This window comes from Anticarsia gemmatalis, chromosome 29, assembly GCF_050436995.1.
Source record: "Anticarsia gemmatalis isolate Benzon Research Colony breed Stoneville strain chromosome 29, ilAntGemm2 primary, whole genome shotgun sequence".
Taxonomy (NCBI): domain Eukaryota; kingdom Metazoa; phylum Arthropoda; class Insecta; order Lepidoptera; family Erebidae; genus Anticarsia; species Anticarsia gemmatalis.
The window spans coordinates 3,168,518-3,180,916 of NC_134773.1; the positions used below are offsets into that span (position 1 = coordinate 3,168,518).

Consider the following 12,399-nt stretch of genomic DNA (forward strand, 5'->3'; position numbering starts at 1 on the left):
CTAGTATTGTATAAATAATAATGGCCGAGTGGTACAAGTTGACACCTCCCACGCAAGTGGTCGCAGGTTCGAACCCAAGGCAACACACCAATGACTTTTCGAAGTTATGTGTGTATTAGAAAATAATTGTCACATGCTCCAACGGTGAAGGAAAACATCGTGAGGAAACCTTGCATGCCTAAAATTTGTTTAAATACATTTATTGAGGGCATACAAAGTCCCCAACCCGCACCCAAGTCCACCACGCTGGCCAACCAGCGTGGTGGACTCAAGGCCTACCCCCTCTCTCATTACGGGAGGAGACCCTTGCCCAGCAGTGGGACAGTAATGGGTTAAATTTATTATTATTATGTATAGGGACAACTCCCACACGGTCACCTGATTCCAAACTAAGCAGCTTGTACTATGGTAACCAAATAACTGATAAACATACTTATATACTTCTAAATACATACTTATATAGATAAACGAACAATAATGGATTTTCTCATCATATAATTACAATGAGTTGATTCATGTTAAAGGGTATCGTGTTATAACCCAAGTAACTGTGTTGTGGAGGTCTGATAGGCAGTCGCTCTATGTCAGTGGTTCCCAACCAGTGGTCCGCGGAAGTCAAAATATGGACCGCGAATGATTTTAAAACTTAACATTTTCAGAATGATTATGACTAAGACTAAGAAAAGGTTGGAATCCCCTGTACTATGTAAAATACTGGTATCCAGCTGCATCCGGTGAGACTGGAAGCCTACTCCAACATATTTGAAAGAAAGGCTAGACTGATAATGAGAGAAAAACAAATTCAAATACTGTTATATGTTTATTAACATTTTTGTAGTTCTACAAACAGTACGCGGTGATGTACACTATGGCCGTTTGTTTTGTTTCTCCTAGGCGCTTAATCATGAGGGCAGAACTGCCCATGAAGAAGCTGCTTGGCGCGACATCGTAGTCACATGACAATCCTTTGGTACCAACTACTTTGGCACACTGATGAGGGGGAGGTGGCTGAAACAAACAATTTAAATACAACGACAGCCTCCGTGGCGCTGTGGTTTAGGTCACCACGCCAATACCACTGCGTCGGGAGGTCATGATCGATTCTACGGAACAATTATTTGTGGTATATATAGGTGATGTCACGTACAACTTGATGTTAATCATAAAACTGTCACTTTTTTCTTCTATAATGTTACAACCAATGTGCTCACTTGCTGCCCATATTCTTATTATAACATGCTAGTAGGTGCTCCCAACAAACGGTATGATCAGAGACTAATAAATCACCTAGCTATATTCATTTTCCTTAATAATTGACGTTTAGTCTATATCGCTGATTGTTGACAGCTCCTCGCATGATCAATTATTGATTGAAAAGAGTGGCCGTGAGTTTGTTGCTAGTTCTTCTCATAAGGTCCCCCTTTCCGAGCTAGTGGTAGATTCAGTAATTGTAACGATTATAATAAGTGTCAGTATTTGACCTAAATGAATAACCCTCGGATTCTGAGGTATATTTAGCGGTAGTTTATCTATTCAATAGCGTTTTTTATTAAACGCTATTGAATATACTACCGCTAAATGTCTCTCAGAAACCGGGAGTACATGATTTGATTAATTGATTGACTACAAAAATAGCTAAATCGACGGTCGCTGAACTTAAATGTAGCTATCGTTGTAGCTTTACCTACCGGTTAAGAGCGCCCTTAGCCAGTTGCGCTCACCGGTCGGTAAACGATCTGTGGGTTAAGCAAACCTTGGCGCGGTCATTCCATAGATGAGCGACCGCATAGTGGTATTTGAACAGGGCGGCTCCGTGCCTCGGAGGGCACGTAAAAAGTCGGTGCCGGTTGTTGTCAATTAAGTTATTCGTTAAAAGCCACGTCAAAGGTTTTCGGGCGGCTTGAACAACTTTGACACTAGGTTGACCACTAACCATACGACAAGAAGAAGAAAACTTACCGGTATAGCCACTTTCCAATCAGTTTGCCCGGGAGTCAGCTCCACCGGCTTGTATTCATAGGTGTTTGCCGTTTTCGACCCTGTCAAAATCATTTTTAAAACAACTTAGTATAGAGCCTTGATTTGTTTACATTTTTATCAGCCTAGCCTTTCTTCTGAACTATGTTGGAGTCGCCTTCCAGTCTCACCGAATGGAGTTGGATATCAGTATTTTCCTGATATTCTAAATTCCCATTCGATTTTATATACCTCAGACAGCCGCAAACTCTGTATAAAGGCTCTCTTGTAAGTTATAAGATAATATCACATAAAATCGAAAATAAAAAACTACTTACCTACCTCTTGCAGATCGCATTTCGATTGTCCGCTCGCTAGTTGTATGAGAGCGAGGGCGCAGGCCGCGGCGAGCAACAGATGCAGTCTAGATGTCATGATGTCACGTGTACCACGAGTGTACCCACACACAACACACGCACTTATAAATACGATAGCCGTTTCTTCATTAATATAATGATGATTTGTAACTAAATGTAATTTTTCATAGCCATTATTTAATCTAATTGATTTGTTATACCTCCTTACTGATTTTTTGCTTTCATAAGACGTAAGATATCTTTTGCTACATACATATATTATACCTGCTATTCTTTCTATACTATTTTTCACTCAGAGAAAGCTCGCTTTTAGCCCATACATCTTTATATATATATAATTCTTCTGTAAGTGTGTATGTCACTGAACTTCTCTTAAACGACTGGACCGATTTTGATGAAATTTTTTGTGTGTGTTCAAGGGGATCTGAGAATGGTTGCGATTCACAATTTTGTCCGCTGCGAGTGGCTGGGACAATGTTTTTTTATTTAATTGTTATGGCAAAAGAACGTTTGCAGGGTCAGCTAGTAATATTATATAGTTATATATAATTTAAAGGCAGACTTTTACCCTCGTTTTCTAAGGTATATTTAGCGGTAGTTTATCTATTCTAACTGTCATGTCTATATAAGCTTAAACGCTATTGAATAGATAAACTACCGCTAAATATATCTCATAAACCGTTATAACTAGAAAGCTGTAATTTTCACAAATTATGTATTTCCGTTGCCGCTATAACAACACATACAAAAAAGAAATATTAAGGGGGGTCCCCAAACATTAAAACGCGTTTTTAACCGACTTCAAAAAATAGGAGGAGGTTCTCAATATGTCGCGATATTTTTTTTTTTTTTAGAATATTTTATTACGAAACCCATCGAACGCGAGTCCGACTCGCACTAGGCCTGTTTTTTTGTTTGTAACATAATTATTAACCCCTAACCCTACCTATTGAAGAAAATAGGCCATGGTAGCGGCACGATTTGCCCTTTGGGTATAGAACCCTAAAAATTAACATAGGTGGCAAATATCACACATAATAAATAATAAACTAATGTGTTTAAAACAGTATCACTCTGTAAACATTCATTAATAATTAATGACTACAAACTTATTACTTACGTGGACGCGAGAGCGGGAACGTCGCAAGGCTACCAGCGCCGGCGCGTCCCGATCCTGTGACGACACTGACAGATGACACTTCTCACGAATTCACTACCTACCCACTTATTTATAATCACTTAGATGTTATCACTTATCTATCATCACTAATCAAAAAATCTTGGAAAAGCAAAGCACAATGATAAAATTTTTGGTTGTTTAATGCGTATTAGGCACTTTGAAAACAACAACACTCACTACCTAATAATTTTAAACAAACACTATGGCGGGTAGGTACCGCAGTAGGTAAACACTTTTTATTGAAATATAACTTTAAACAAAACAGTAGGTTACTTATTACTATTTAATTACACTAAAACTCAAATTAAACGATAAATAAGCGTCCTTTTTGCGTAAGGTTAACTAAATTTTTAATTTTTAGCGCAATTGCACCGGGATGTGTGACAAAGCCACAGGTTTGCGGGAAACTGACGGGTAGGGTTGCCAACTATACTGTTAAACAGTATAATGATTTTCACTAAATTATACTTTTTATTTTTGAACAAAAATAAAGTAAATAAATAAATGTATATTATTGGACAACTCACACACTCATTTGATTCCAAACTAAGCAGAGCTTGTACTATGGCAACCAAATAACTGATAAACATACTTATATACTTCTAAATACAAACTCAAATAGATAAATTAACAACCAGGCTCAGAACAGATACTCGTGCTCACACAAATATTTGTCCCGGGTGGGATTCGAACCCACCACACGCGATTTCCTTATATATAAATATCCCTATACCAAATTTCATGCAAATTGGTTCAGTAGTTTAGGCGTGATTGAGTACCAGACAGACGGTTACTTTCGCATTTATAATATTAGTATGGATATGGATTAAGATTTATTTTTATGAGAAAAAAAACGCTCAAAAATCTGTAATATATTTATTTCGGTCTTGTAACAGCGGCCGGTCGTACAGCGGCCTGTCCACCAACAGACGAAGGAACCCTTTCTCTTTGAGCATATATCGGCAGCTCCTCGTACTCTTCAGACTCCGGTATCTTGCAGTGGACCGTGATGTACACGGACGCTGGCAACTGAATCCGACCTCTGCGGAATATCTTAGCTATGATACCGTCTATGATAGTCACTTTTGCTTCTTTGTCGTCGCATACTATAATTTCAGCGCCGATTATCTCTTGGCAGTCTGAAAGTTTCTGTTAACACAAACGCTCTTATTCATAAACACACTATAAACCTATTTTAGTTTAAAAATTACTGTAATATGTTTTCTCTTTTTCATTTCGCTAAAGAGTAAAAGAAAAAAACTCTTTATAAGTCTTTCGTAACTTCATATATTTTAATGAATAAGAGGGAAAACCTTTATTAATAAATCGTGAAGCAGACTGCGTCGCGAACGGTAGTGTATCCGTCTGTTGATTATGTACTTGTTTATTTACACTTTATATACAAAGACGTATAAAGGCGGACTTAATGCCAAAGGCATTTTCTGCCAGTCTACCTTATGATGCAGAGATTAAATGAAGTAGGTGTTTTAAAAAATGGAAGGAAATTGAGTTGACAAAATGTTTACAAATAAATAACAATAAAGACACGTCAGTATACATAAATATACATAAGTATACACACACTATACATAAGTACTAATTGTTTTTTTTCTAATTTATATTGGGCTATTTTTCAATTGTGCTCATCTCTCTGCGGTGAATGAGTTTAGGAAAAATATAATTATTTCCTCAGTGCCGTCTAACAGTCTTTTAAATAGGTACCAATTTGTTTTTTGACGCCCTTCGTGGCGCAATGGTTAAGGTGGTCGCCACGCCACTACCGTCGAGAGTTCGTGAGTTCGATTCCTACACGGGACAATTATTTGTGCGATCCACATAGTTGTTCTGGGTCTGGTAGTACTTTGTGTCCGTTATTTGTATGTTTGTAAAAGTCCCCGCGACACAAGAGCAAATCTTAGCGCGGGAGATGTTTGCGGGAAAGTACAACCAGATCCGAAACAATTGTTTGTGGATCGCACAAATAATTGTTCCGTGTGGGAATCGAACCCACGACCTCGCGATGCAATGTTAGCGGCGTGGCGACCTAAACCACTGCGCCACGGAGGCAGTAATTTGAGCAGTAGTTTATTTTACTTACTGGAAAAGTGACAGACCATTGTCGTAAGTTAGGAGCGAGTTGCACCATGTCCAAATGTTGAGGAGGTGCATTTTTCACACCTGAATAACAAAAAACAAATTAAGTAAAAAGTAGTATGTGTGTTTCTTAAAAGACATCTCCTGCACTAAGAATTACTCTTGTGTCGCGGAGACTTGCACAACATGCATGTAATACAACGGACACAAAGCATAACCAGAGCAAAACAATTATTTGTGGATCGCACAAATAATTGTTCCATGTGGGAGTCGAACCTACGTCCTCCCGACGCAATGGTAGCGGCGAATTCTTGGCTCTCTACTAATTTGTTGGACTATGGTTACAAGTCAAAGTGCTGAAAAACAAAACCTTCAGAAAGTCTACTTCAATAAAGATTAAAAGCTCTTTAACTTACCCCAAGTAGTAACATTGCATGCCATCTGTCCGCTCGCTAGTTGTATGAGAGCGAGGGCGCAGGCCGCGGCGAGCAACAGATGCAGTCTAGATGTCATGATGTCACGTGTACCACGAGTGTACCCACACACTACACACGCACTTATAAATACGACAACCGTTTATTTCTCAATTAATGTAACAATATTATCTTTTATTAAGTGTATAAAACTAATCTTTATACAGGTAATTTTATGTATAACAAAAGTATGAACAAAATAGTTTAGATTTCATTGCGTGTTTTGTCTTAAGAAATTGATTTAGTGCTCATTCACGTTGACTCGCGGGCGCGGTGGCGGGCGCGGTCGCGAAATATCAAACATATGGCGATGTACCGAAGTGTTCACGTACAAACCGTTCGCGCGGTCTAAGTCGCGGGCGAGCTAGCGGCGTCGCGCGCGGCCCGCGTGGCGCGCTCGCGCCAATATCAAACAAGTGAAGATGTTCGTGTGTGTTCACGTCGAACTAGCGGTGGCGGGCGCGATCCACTCGCGATGTCAAGTAAGATCAACCAGTTTGAGCCAGTTTGAGCCAAACGCCCGCCTGGCGGCCAACGTGAACACAAATCGCCACGTCCCCGCGCTCGCGACCGCCACCGCGCCCGCGAGTTCCAACGTGAACAAGCACTTATACAACTTGACTGTCTTTGATATGGAACCTTTGGGTGGAAGTGCATACGAGTGCTGACCACGAGGTTTCATACTATTATATTATTTATTTTTATTTACTTTAGATTATTCTTCTTATCTTATTATTTGTCATCCATGGATGTCTTTATCGATAGAGTCCCTTCCAGTTTCCATTTAAACATAGGATCATGAAAGATTGGTGTCAGGTCGACACAGGGTTTAGCGGTTTTAAAAAGATAACCAAAATCACCATTTACATGGGACTAAAATAGTTAATTTCGAAACGCCTATAGCTTTATGTATTATAGACCAATAAAGGCATTGCCTACACCTTGCTGCACAAGAGACGAGATATTCACACAATAAATAATATTTTGAAGACACGCAATGAACCGATTGTGTGTACTTTTTCATATTAATACTGTTAAAGTTTAATTACATTTGATTTGCTTACATTTATAACATTCGATACAAATGTTTCACGTATTAACATAACTCTATATTTTGTTATTAACTTTAGCTAGCGGACCTTTGTGGAATTTTTGATTGCATTTTCAATATCAAATTCTCAATACACGAAAGTGCTGACTGTTATAAATTGCATTAGAAATAATCAAAATATGGACAAATATTCTAGCTATCATAACTAGAAATGAATTAGGAAAAACAAGAAAGATAGGACAATATAAATAATGGCTTTTTGTTGTTACAATGAAGGAAAACATCGTGATGAATCTTAGCATGTCTAAAAAATAGTTCAACGCATTATTTTGAGGGCATGCAAAGACCCGAAACTGCCCTGCATGGTGGACTTAAGGCCTAATCCCCTCCCTCAAATTTGGTAGAAGATATTAGCCCAGCAGCGAAACATAATTTTAATTAAATAACTCAGAATATCTATACTAATATTATAAAGCTGAAGAATTTGTTTGTTTGTAATCTCAGGAACTACTGGTCCGATTTGAAAAAATATTTCAGTGTTAGATAGCCCACTTATCGAGGAAGGCTATATAACGTCCTATTTATAACGTAAAGCAGAGTACCAATAAAATGTTACAAAAACGGGAAAAATAATGACCCATTCACTCTTATGTGACGCAAGCGAAGTTGCGCGGATCAGCTAGTAGCAAAATAAATTCATTTGAAATTTATTTGTTTACACTGACTGAACTCGATCTTGACCACAATCAGTAATTGACAATTAGTCACAACTTCTACAAAACAATAATAATTATTCAAAATGCAATATTTCATTATACATTATTGAAAAAATCTCCTTAATTTTTTCCAAATACAATTTTCTTATTAACGAATTACAAGTCAAAAGTAATGTTCAAATTGTTTTCAATTTAATATTAAGATAGGAATAATTGATTTTTACGTATGAAAAGTTATAAGTGCGTGTGTTGTGTGTGGGTACACTCGTGGTACACGTGACATCATGACATCTAGACTGCATCTGTTGCTCGCCGCGACCTGCGCCCTCGCCCTCATACAACTAGCGAGCGGAGAGGAGTGCAGTCGAATTAATAAATGGGGTATGTTTTTCAATGACTTTAAATGAAAATATATCGAATAATCGGTTATTTTGCTTGAAGATGCTCTATGGATAAGGTCGGTCATACATCTGTCGAAACTATTACATTAATGAAATAGGGCTGAACTTTTCTGAAATCCATATTTTTAATATTATAAATGCAAAAGTAACTCTGTCTGTCTGTTACTCAATCACGCCTAAACTACTCAACCAATTTGCATGAAATTTGGTATAGAGATATTTTGATACCCGAGAAATGACATAGGTTACTTTTTACCCCGGTAAAATGGGTAAATTCAGGTGGCGGACGAAGTCGCGGGTAAAAGCTAGTATTTTATATTTGAGCAATGCCAGCAACATTAATTAATTTTAAGTATATTAGAGGCTGGTCTTTAAAAACAAAGTATTTTTAAAAGTTACCCATTATTTTCAACTATCTTAAGATTTAAAAGACAGACAGAGATTTTAAATTTATAGATTTAAATGAAAGAATAAACAAAATTTGATTGGTTTCGTCAATACACATATTCGATTGTTTTCAATATTTGACATAGATTATTTTTTATATTTTTTATTCGATTATTTTTGTCAACAGGGCAGCAGACGGACAGAGAAGTTAAATACGAGCCTATATTTTTAAAACCTGGCGTGAAAGACTGGAAAATTAAAATACCTGTAAGTTTTGTATGTATTTCACCCACCTCTGCCTACACTTTCGGATGCGTCATATTATCGACAATACTTTCGATAATATCGATTCAATCAATTTTGTTATGTGGATTGGTGACCGTCTTACACATATCGGGTTCCTCCGTGTTTCGGAAGGCACGTTAAATTGTGGGTCCCGGCTGTCATTTCCGAAGATCTTTGACAGTAGTCAGATGCTTGAAAGTCTGACAACTGACAACCAGTCTTACCGAGGAGTATCGTGTTATAACCCAGGTAACTGAGTTGTGGAAGTCAGATAGGCAGTCGCTCCATGTTAAACATTGGTATTCAGCTGCATCCGGTGAGACAGGAAGCCGACTCCAACATAGTTTGGAAAAAAGGCTAAGCTGCTGATATACCTACTTACATTTATTATTTTTTGTTGATTTCAGAACGAGAACTGCGTGGAAGTAGGCGGGTCGACCTACGCGTGCGACTACGACAAGGCACCTGAAGCTAGCTTCCTTGAAGCTCGCCAGGTATTCGTTCACCGCCCTGGAGACGCGAAAGGCTACGGCAGAGTAGAAATAAGCCTTTATTGTTAGATAACATAGTTGTAATGCAAGTAGTTGTTTCGAAACTCCCTTCTTTTTGTAAATAAATAAATATATTAGGACAACTCACACATTCATTCAGTCATTTGATCCGAAACTAAGCAGAGCTTGTACTATGGTAACCAAATGAAAAATTCGATCCCACCACACGCGGCGCTACGGTTGTTGCGGCGAGGTGACCACTTTAACTACTGGGCCAAACATGCAATTAATTATTGAATAATATTATGTATTTTATATAAATAAAGTAAATGCCTTTGGACATACGGTCATTTGATTAAAAACTTAGCAGAGTTTGCACTATGGTAATTAGGTAACTGATAAACATGCTCATTTACTTCTAAATATATACTTATACAAATAAATTTACAACCAGGCGCAGTACTCACAGATAATAATAATATATTCTTGAGATGCTTGTGCTCATCACAACAATATTCGTTCCACGCGGCGCGGCGGCGCTACGGTTATTGCAGCGAGATAACCTGACCACGTTAACCACTACGCCAGTGGTTCCCAACCGTTGGTCCGCGGAAGGCAAAAAGTGGTCCGCGAATGACTTTAAAATTTACAATTTTCAGGGTTTTTAATACACTTTATCTATAATATACTAACATAGTGGTCCCTGGTAACAAGAATAATATAAAAGTGGTCCCGGATTAAGAAAAGGTTGGGAGCCCCTGCACTACGCCAAACGTGCAGTTGAATAAATAAATACGTACTAACATACTAGACCGCAGTGGCACGGGTAGTTTTGGATCACACGCCCCAATGTCTCTATTCTATGAATTTCTATGACCGGACAGATCCTTTTAATGGGTTAAATTTATAATATTTACTAACGAAACTGACACATATTATTATAACTACTCGAAAAGTAGTTTGTTTAACTACTCCTCATATTACTTCCGTATTTCGTTTTAAAACTACACTGTTTGTAAACTGTGGTAACTTGAGCTGTCATTACTGTCAATAGTGTCATTCAAGTAGTTGTCACGATGACAGTTAGACTTCCCGCCGTTTTTGCAGTGATTTGTGTCGCCGCTCTATTTGGCTATGGTATCGCTCAGCTAAATTGCAATAAGATTTCTTGGGGTAAGATTAAAATAAAATAATGTTTATTATAAGTCGCTAAATAATTTTAACAAAAATAGTTTTCTTAGTAAAGCAAACTGAACATAAAAACAGTATTTTTGTTTTTTAAAAGATAACTTCTGTACTAAGAATTGCTCTTGTGTCGCGGGGACTTATACAAACATACTAACTACGGACACAAAGTACAACCAGACACTAAACAATTATTTATGGATCGCACAAATAATTGTTCCGTGTGGGAATTGAACCCACGACGCAATGGTAGCGGCGTGGCGACGTAAACGTATTCTGTTTTTTTATTGTTTTTACTTGATTTGATTGATTGTAAATTACCTTATAACAGGAAGCGGGCAGCCAATCCGTACGGGTCCTCGACCAATTCCACCTGGAGTACGAACCTTAGAGGTGTCGGTAAGTCTGTATAAATACCTACCGTAAAACGGGGTGAACAGAAATTGACCATTTTTTTAAGGAAATATCGTAAAATTATGCATATTTTTGGACAAATATGGTTTTAGCTCTTTCTTCATGGCGCCAGACATGATATAAAAGAACCCGACAATAAAAATAACAAGTTGCTCGCAACAAATTTTTGGGACAAAGTTGAAAATCGTTTCTATTCACCCCGTTTTACGGTATAGGTTTTTTTCCTTTAGGTACCTATAGCATAAATACCCTACTTCAATCAGTAACTCACTAACTTTCAAGCTTCTGACTACTGTTAACGACTGTCGTCTTTGAAAATGACAGCCGGGACCCACAATTTAACGTGCCTTCCGAAACACGGAGGAACTCGAAATGTATAAGATGGTCATCCATCCACAGAATAACCTCGGCAAATGTAGCTTAACCTCTGAGATCGTCTGTTAACTAAGCCACGAGCTCAAGTTGAGAAACATTGATATTATGTGGATATAAAAAATGCGCTGCACGTTTAGCCGGTTTCAATGAAATTTGCCGAATTTAACCGAATAATGGCCAGGAGGAAATTATTAACTAATTAAAGTAAATAGTGCTTACATTTCCAGATCCCCGGCCACTGCGATCCTTCAGGCTGGGACGTGGTTGCGTGCGACAGTGATGAGCCGCCAAACATCAGGTTCTTAAACCGATGGACAGCGCTCATCGAACGTAAAGGAAACCTCGTGGAAACGGCCGCCGTTCACAGCACTATACAGTGTTATACATTGTAGATTTGAACTTATGGAACTTACATACAGTGGCGGGCTATATCGGGGGCGGAAGACGGCTTTCAGGGGGCGTTCAAAAGTCTAAACTGTTGGAATAAATCTGGCTGGAAATGTTGGTGAAAAGGGGAAGCGGGTCCAAAAACATAAGTATGATAAATAACAAAATGATATGAAATTGGTATTACTGTAAAGGGGCGCTGGAACTTTATTTTCATTGTAAAAGGGCGATATGCTGTAACAGGTTTGAAACATTACGATCTGGAGTAAATAATAAAAGCCCAGTCTCAGTTATATTAGTATAACGTTGCGTCGTTTAAAAACATCGCGTTCCTTTACTTTAATTTTGTTCCATTTGATTTGTAACATACAAAATAGAAAAAAAAAAGTAAAAGTGAAAAAAAAAATTGAAGTCGAATTCAAAACCGAACTTATCAACCATAGTTTTCCTCCCCTGGCCTCGGACGACCTAAGCCCGCCACTCATATAAAAGAATAATGGCTATTCAGAAATGATTTCGAGAAATTATACACTAATACCAATTATTTTACTTACATATTTCGGAATCACAGGCACATGTATATGAAAATTAACCTTAAAATTGTATTTAATATATTATACTCATAAT

The 12,399-nt window shown here is 37.9% G+C and overlaps 4 protein-coding genes across 4 annotated transcripts; 2 read left to right on the forward strand and 2 right to left on the reverse strand.

The window, feature by feature from the left end:
* Positions 1 to 807: 807 nt before the first annotated feature.
* On the reverse strand, positions 808 to 2,453 carry LOC142985198 (uncharacterized). The gene is made up of 3 exons (XM_076133229.1): positions 2,295 to 2,453; positions 1,960 to 2,039; positions 808 to 1,008 (listed from the first exon to the last, which is right to left on the reverse strand). Exons 1-3 carry the CDS (start codon positions 2,389 to 2,391, stop codon positions 841 to 843), a joined length of 345 nt encoding a protein of 114 aa, XP_075989344.1. The 5' UTR covers positions 2,392 to 2,453; the 3' UTR covers positions 808 to 840.
* Positions 2,454 to 4,375: 1,922 nt separating this feature from the next.
* LOC142985301 (uncharacterized) lies at positions 4,376 to 6,176 on the reverse strand. Its single transcript, XM_076133394.1, has 3 exons — positions 6,024 to 6,176; positions 5,612 to 5,691; positions 4,376 to 4,662 (listed from the first exon to the last, which is right to left on the reverse strand). The coding sequence occupies exons 1-3, from the start codon at positions 6,118 to 6,120 to the stop codon at positions 4,390 to 4,392; spliced, it is 450 nt and encodes a 149-aa protein (XP_075989509.1). The 5' UTR covers positions 6,121 to 6,176; the 3' UTR covers positions 4,376 to 4,389.
* Positions 6,177 to 8,017: 1,841 nt separating this feature from the next.
* On the forward strand, positions 8,018 to 9,751 carry LOC142985302 (uncharacterized). The gene is made up of 3 exons (XM_076133395.1): positions 8,018 to 8,228; positions 8,823 to 8,902; positions 9,328 to 9,751. The coding sequence occupies exons 1-3, from the start codon at positions 8,132 to 8,134 to the stop codon at positions 9,478 to 9,480; spliced, it is 330 nt and encodes a 109-aa protein (XP_075989510.1). The 5' UTR covers positions 8,018 to 8,131; the 3' UTR covers positions 9,481 to 9,751.
* A 111-nt stretch (positions 9,752 to 9,862) lies between these two features.
* On the forward strand, positions 9,863 to 12,374 carry LOC142985303 (uncharacterized). Its single transcript, XM_076133396.1, has 3 exons — positions 9,863 to 10,584; positions 10,928 to 10,995; positions 11,613 to 12,374. The coding sequence occupies exons 1-3, from the start codon at positions 10,488 to 10,490 to the stop codon at positions 11,775 to 11,777; spliced, it is 330 nt and encodes a 109-aa protein (XP_075989511.1). The 5' UTR covers positions 9,863 to 10,487; the 3' UTR covers positions 11,778 to 12,374.
* Positions 12,375 to 12,399: the final 25 nt, after the last annotated feature.

Coding starts and splice junctions, on each gene's coding strand:
- LOC142985302 (XM_076133395.1), top strand. CDS start 8,132: ATGACATCTAGACTGCATCTGTTGCTCGCCGCGACCTGCGCCCTCGCC. Junction 8,229..8,822: donor CAGTCGAATTAATAAATGGG/GTATGTTTTTCA, acceptor TTTTGTCAACAG/GGCAGCAGACGGACAGAGAA. Junction 8,903..9,327: donor ACTGGAAAATTAAAATACCT/GTAAGTTTTGTA, acceptor TGTTGATTTCAG/AACGAGAACTGCGTGGAAGT.
- LOC142985301 (XM_076133394.1), bottom strand. CDS start 6,120: ATGACATCTAGACTGCATCTGTTGCTCGCCGCGGCCTGCGCCCTCGCT. Junction 5,692..6,023: donor ATGCAATGTTACTACTTGGG/GTAAGTTAAAGA, acceptor TTTGTTATTCAG/GTGTGAAAAATGCACCTCCT. Junction 4,663..5,611: donor AATGGTCTGTCACTTTTCCA/GTAAGTAAAATA, acceptor TTGTGTTAACAG/AAACTTTCAGACTGCCAAGA.
- LOC142985198 (XM_076133229.1), bottom strand. CDS start 2,391: ATGACATCTAGACTGCATCTGTTGCTCGCCGCGGCCTGCGCCCTCGCT. Junction 2,040..2,294: donor ATGCGATCTGCAAGAGGTAG/GTAAGTAGTTTT, acceptor TGATTTTGACAG/GGTCGAAAACGGCAAACACC. Junction 1,009..1,959: donor ATTGGAAAGTGGCTATACCG/GTAAGTTTTCTT, acceptor TGTTTGTTTCAG/CCACCTCCCCCTCATCAGTG.
- LOC142985303 (XM_076133396.1), top strand. CDS start 10,488: ATGACAGTTAGACTTCCCGCCGTTTTTGCAGTGATTTGTGTCGCCGCT. Junction 10,585..10,927: donor TTGCAATAAGATTTCTTGGG/GTAAGATTAAAA, acceptor ACCTTATAACAG/GAAGCGGGCAGCCAATCCGT. Junction 10,996..11,612: donor TACGAACCTTAGAGGTGTCG/GTAAGTCTGTAT, acceptor TTACATTTCCAG/ATCCCCGGCCACTGCGATCC.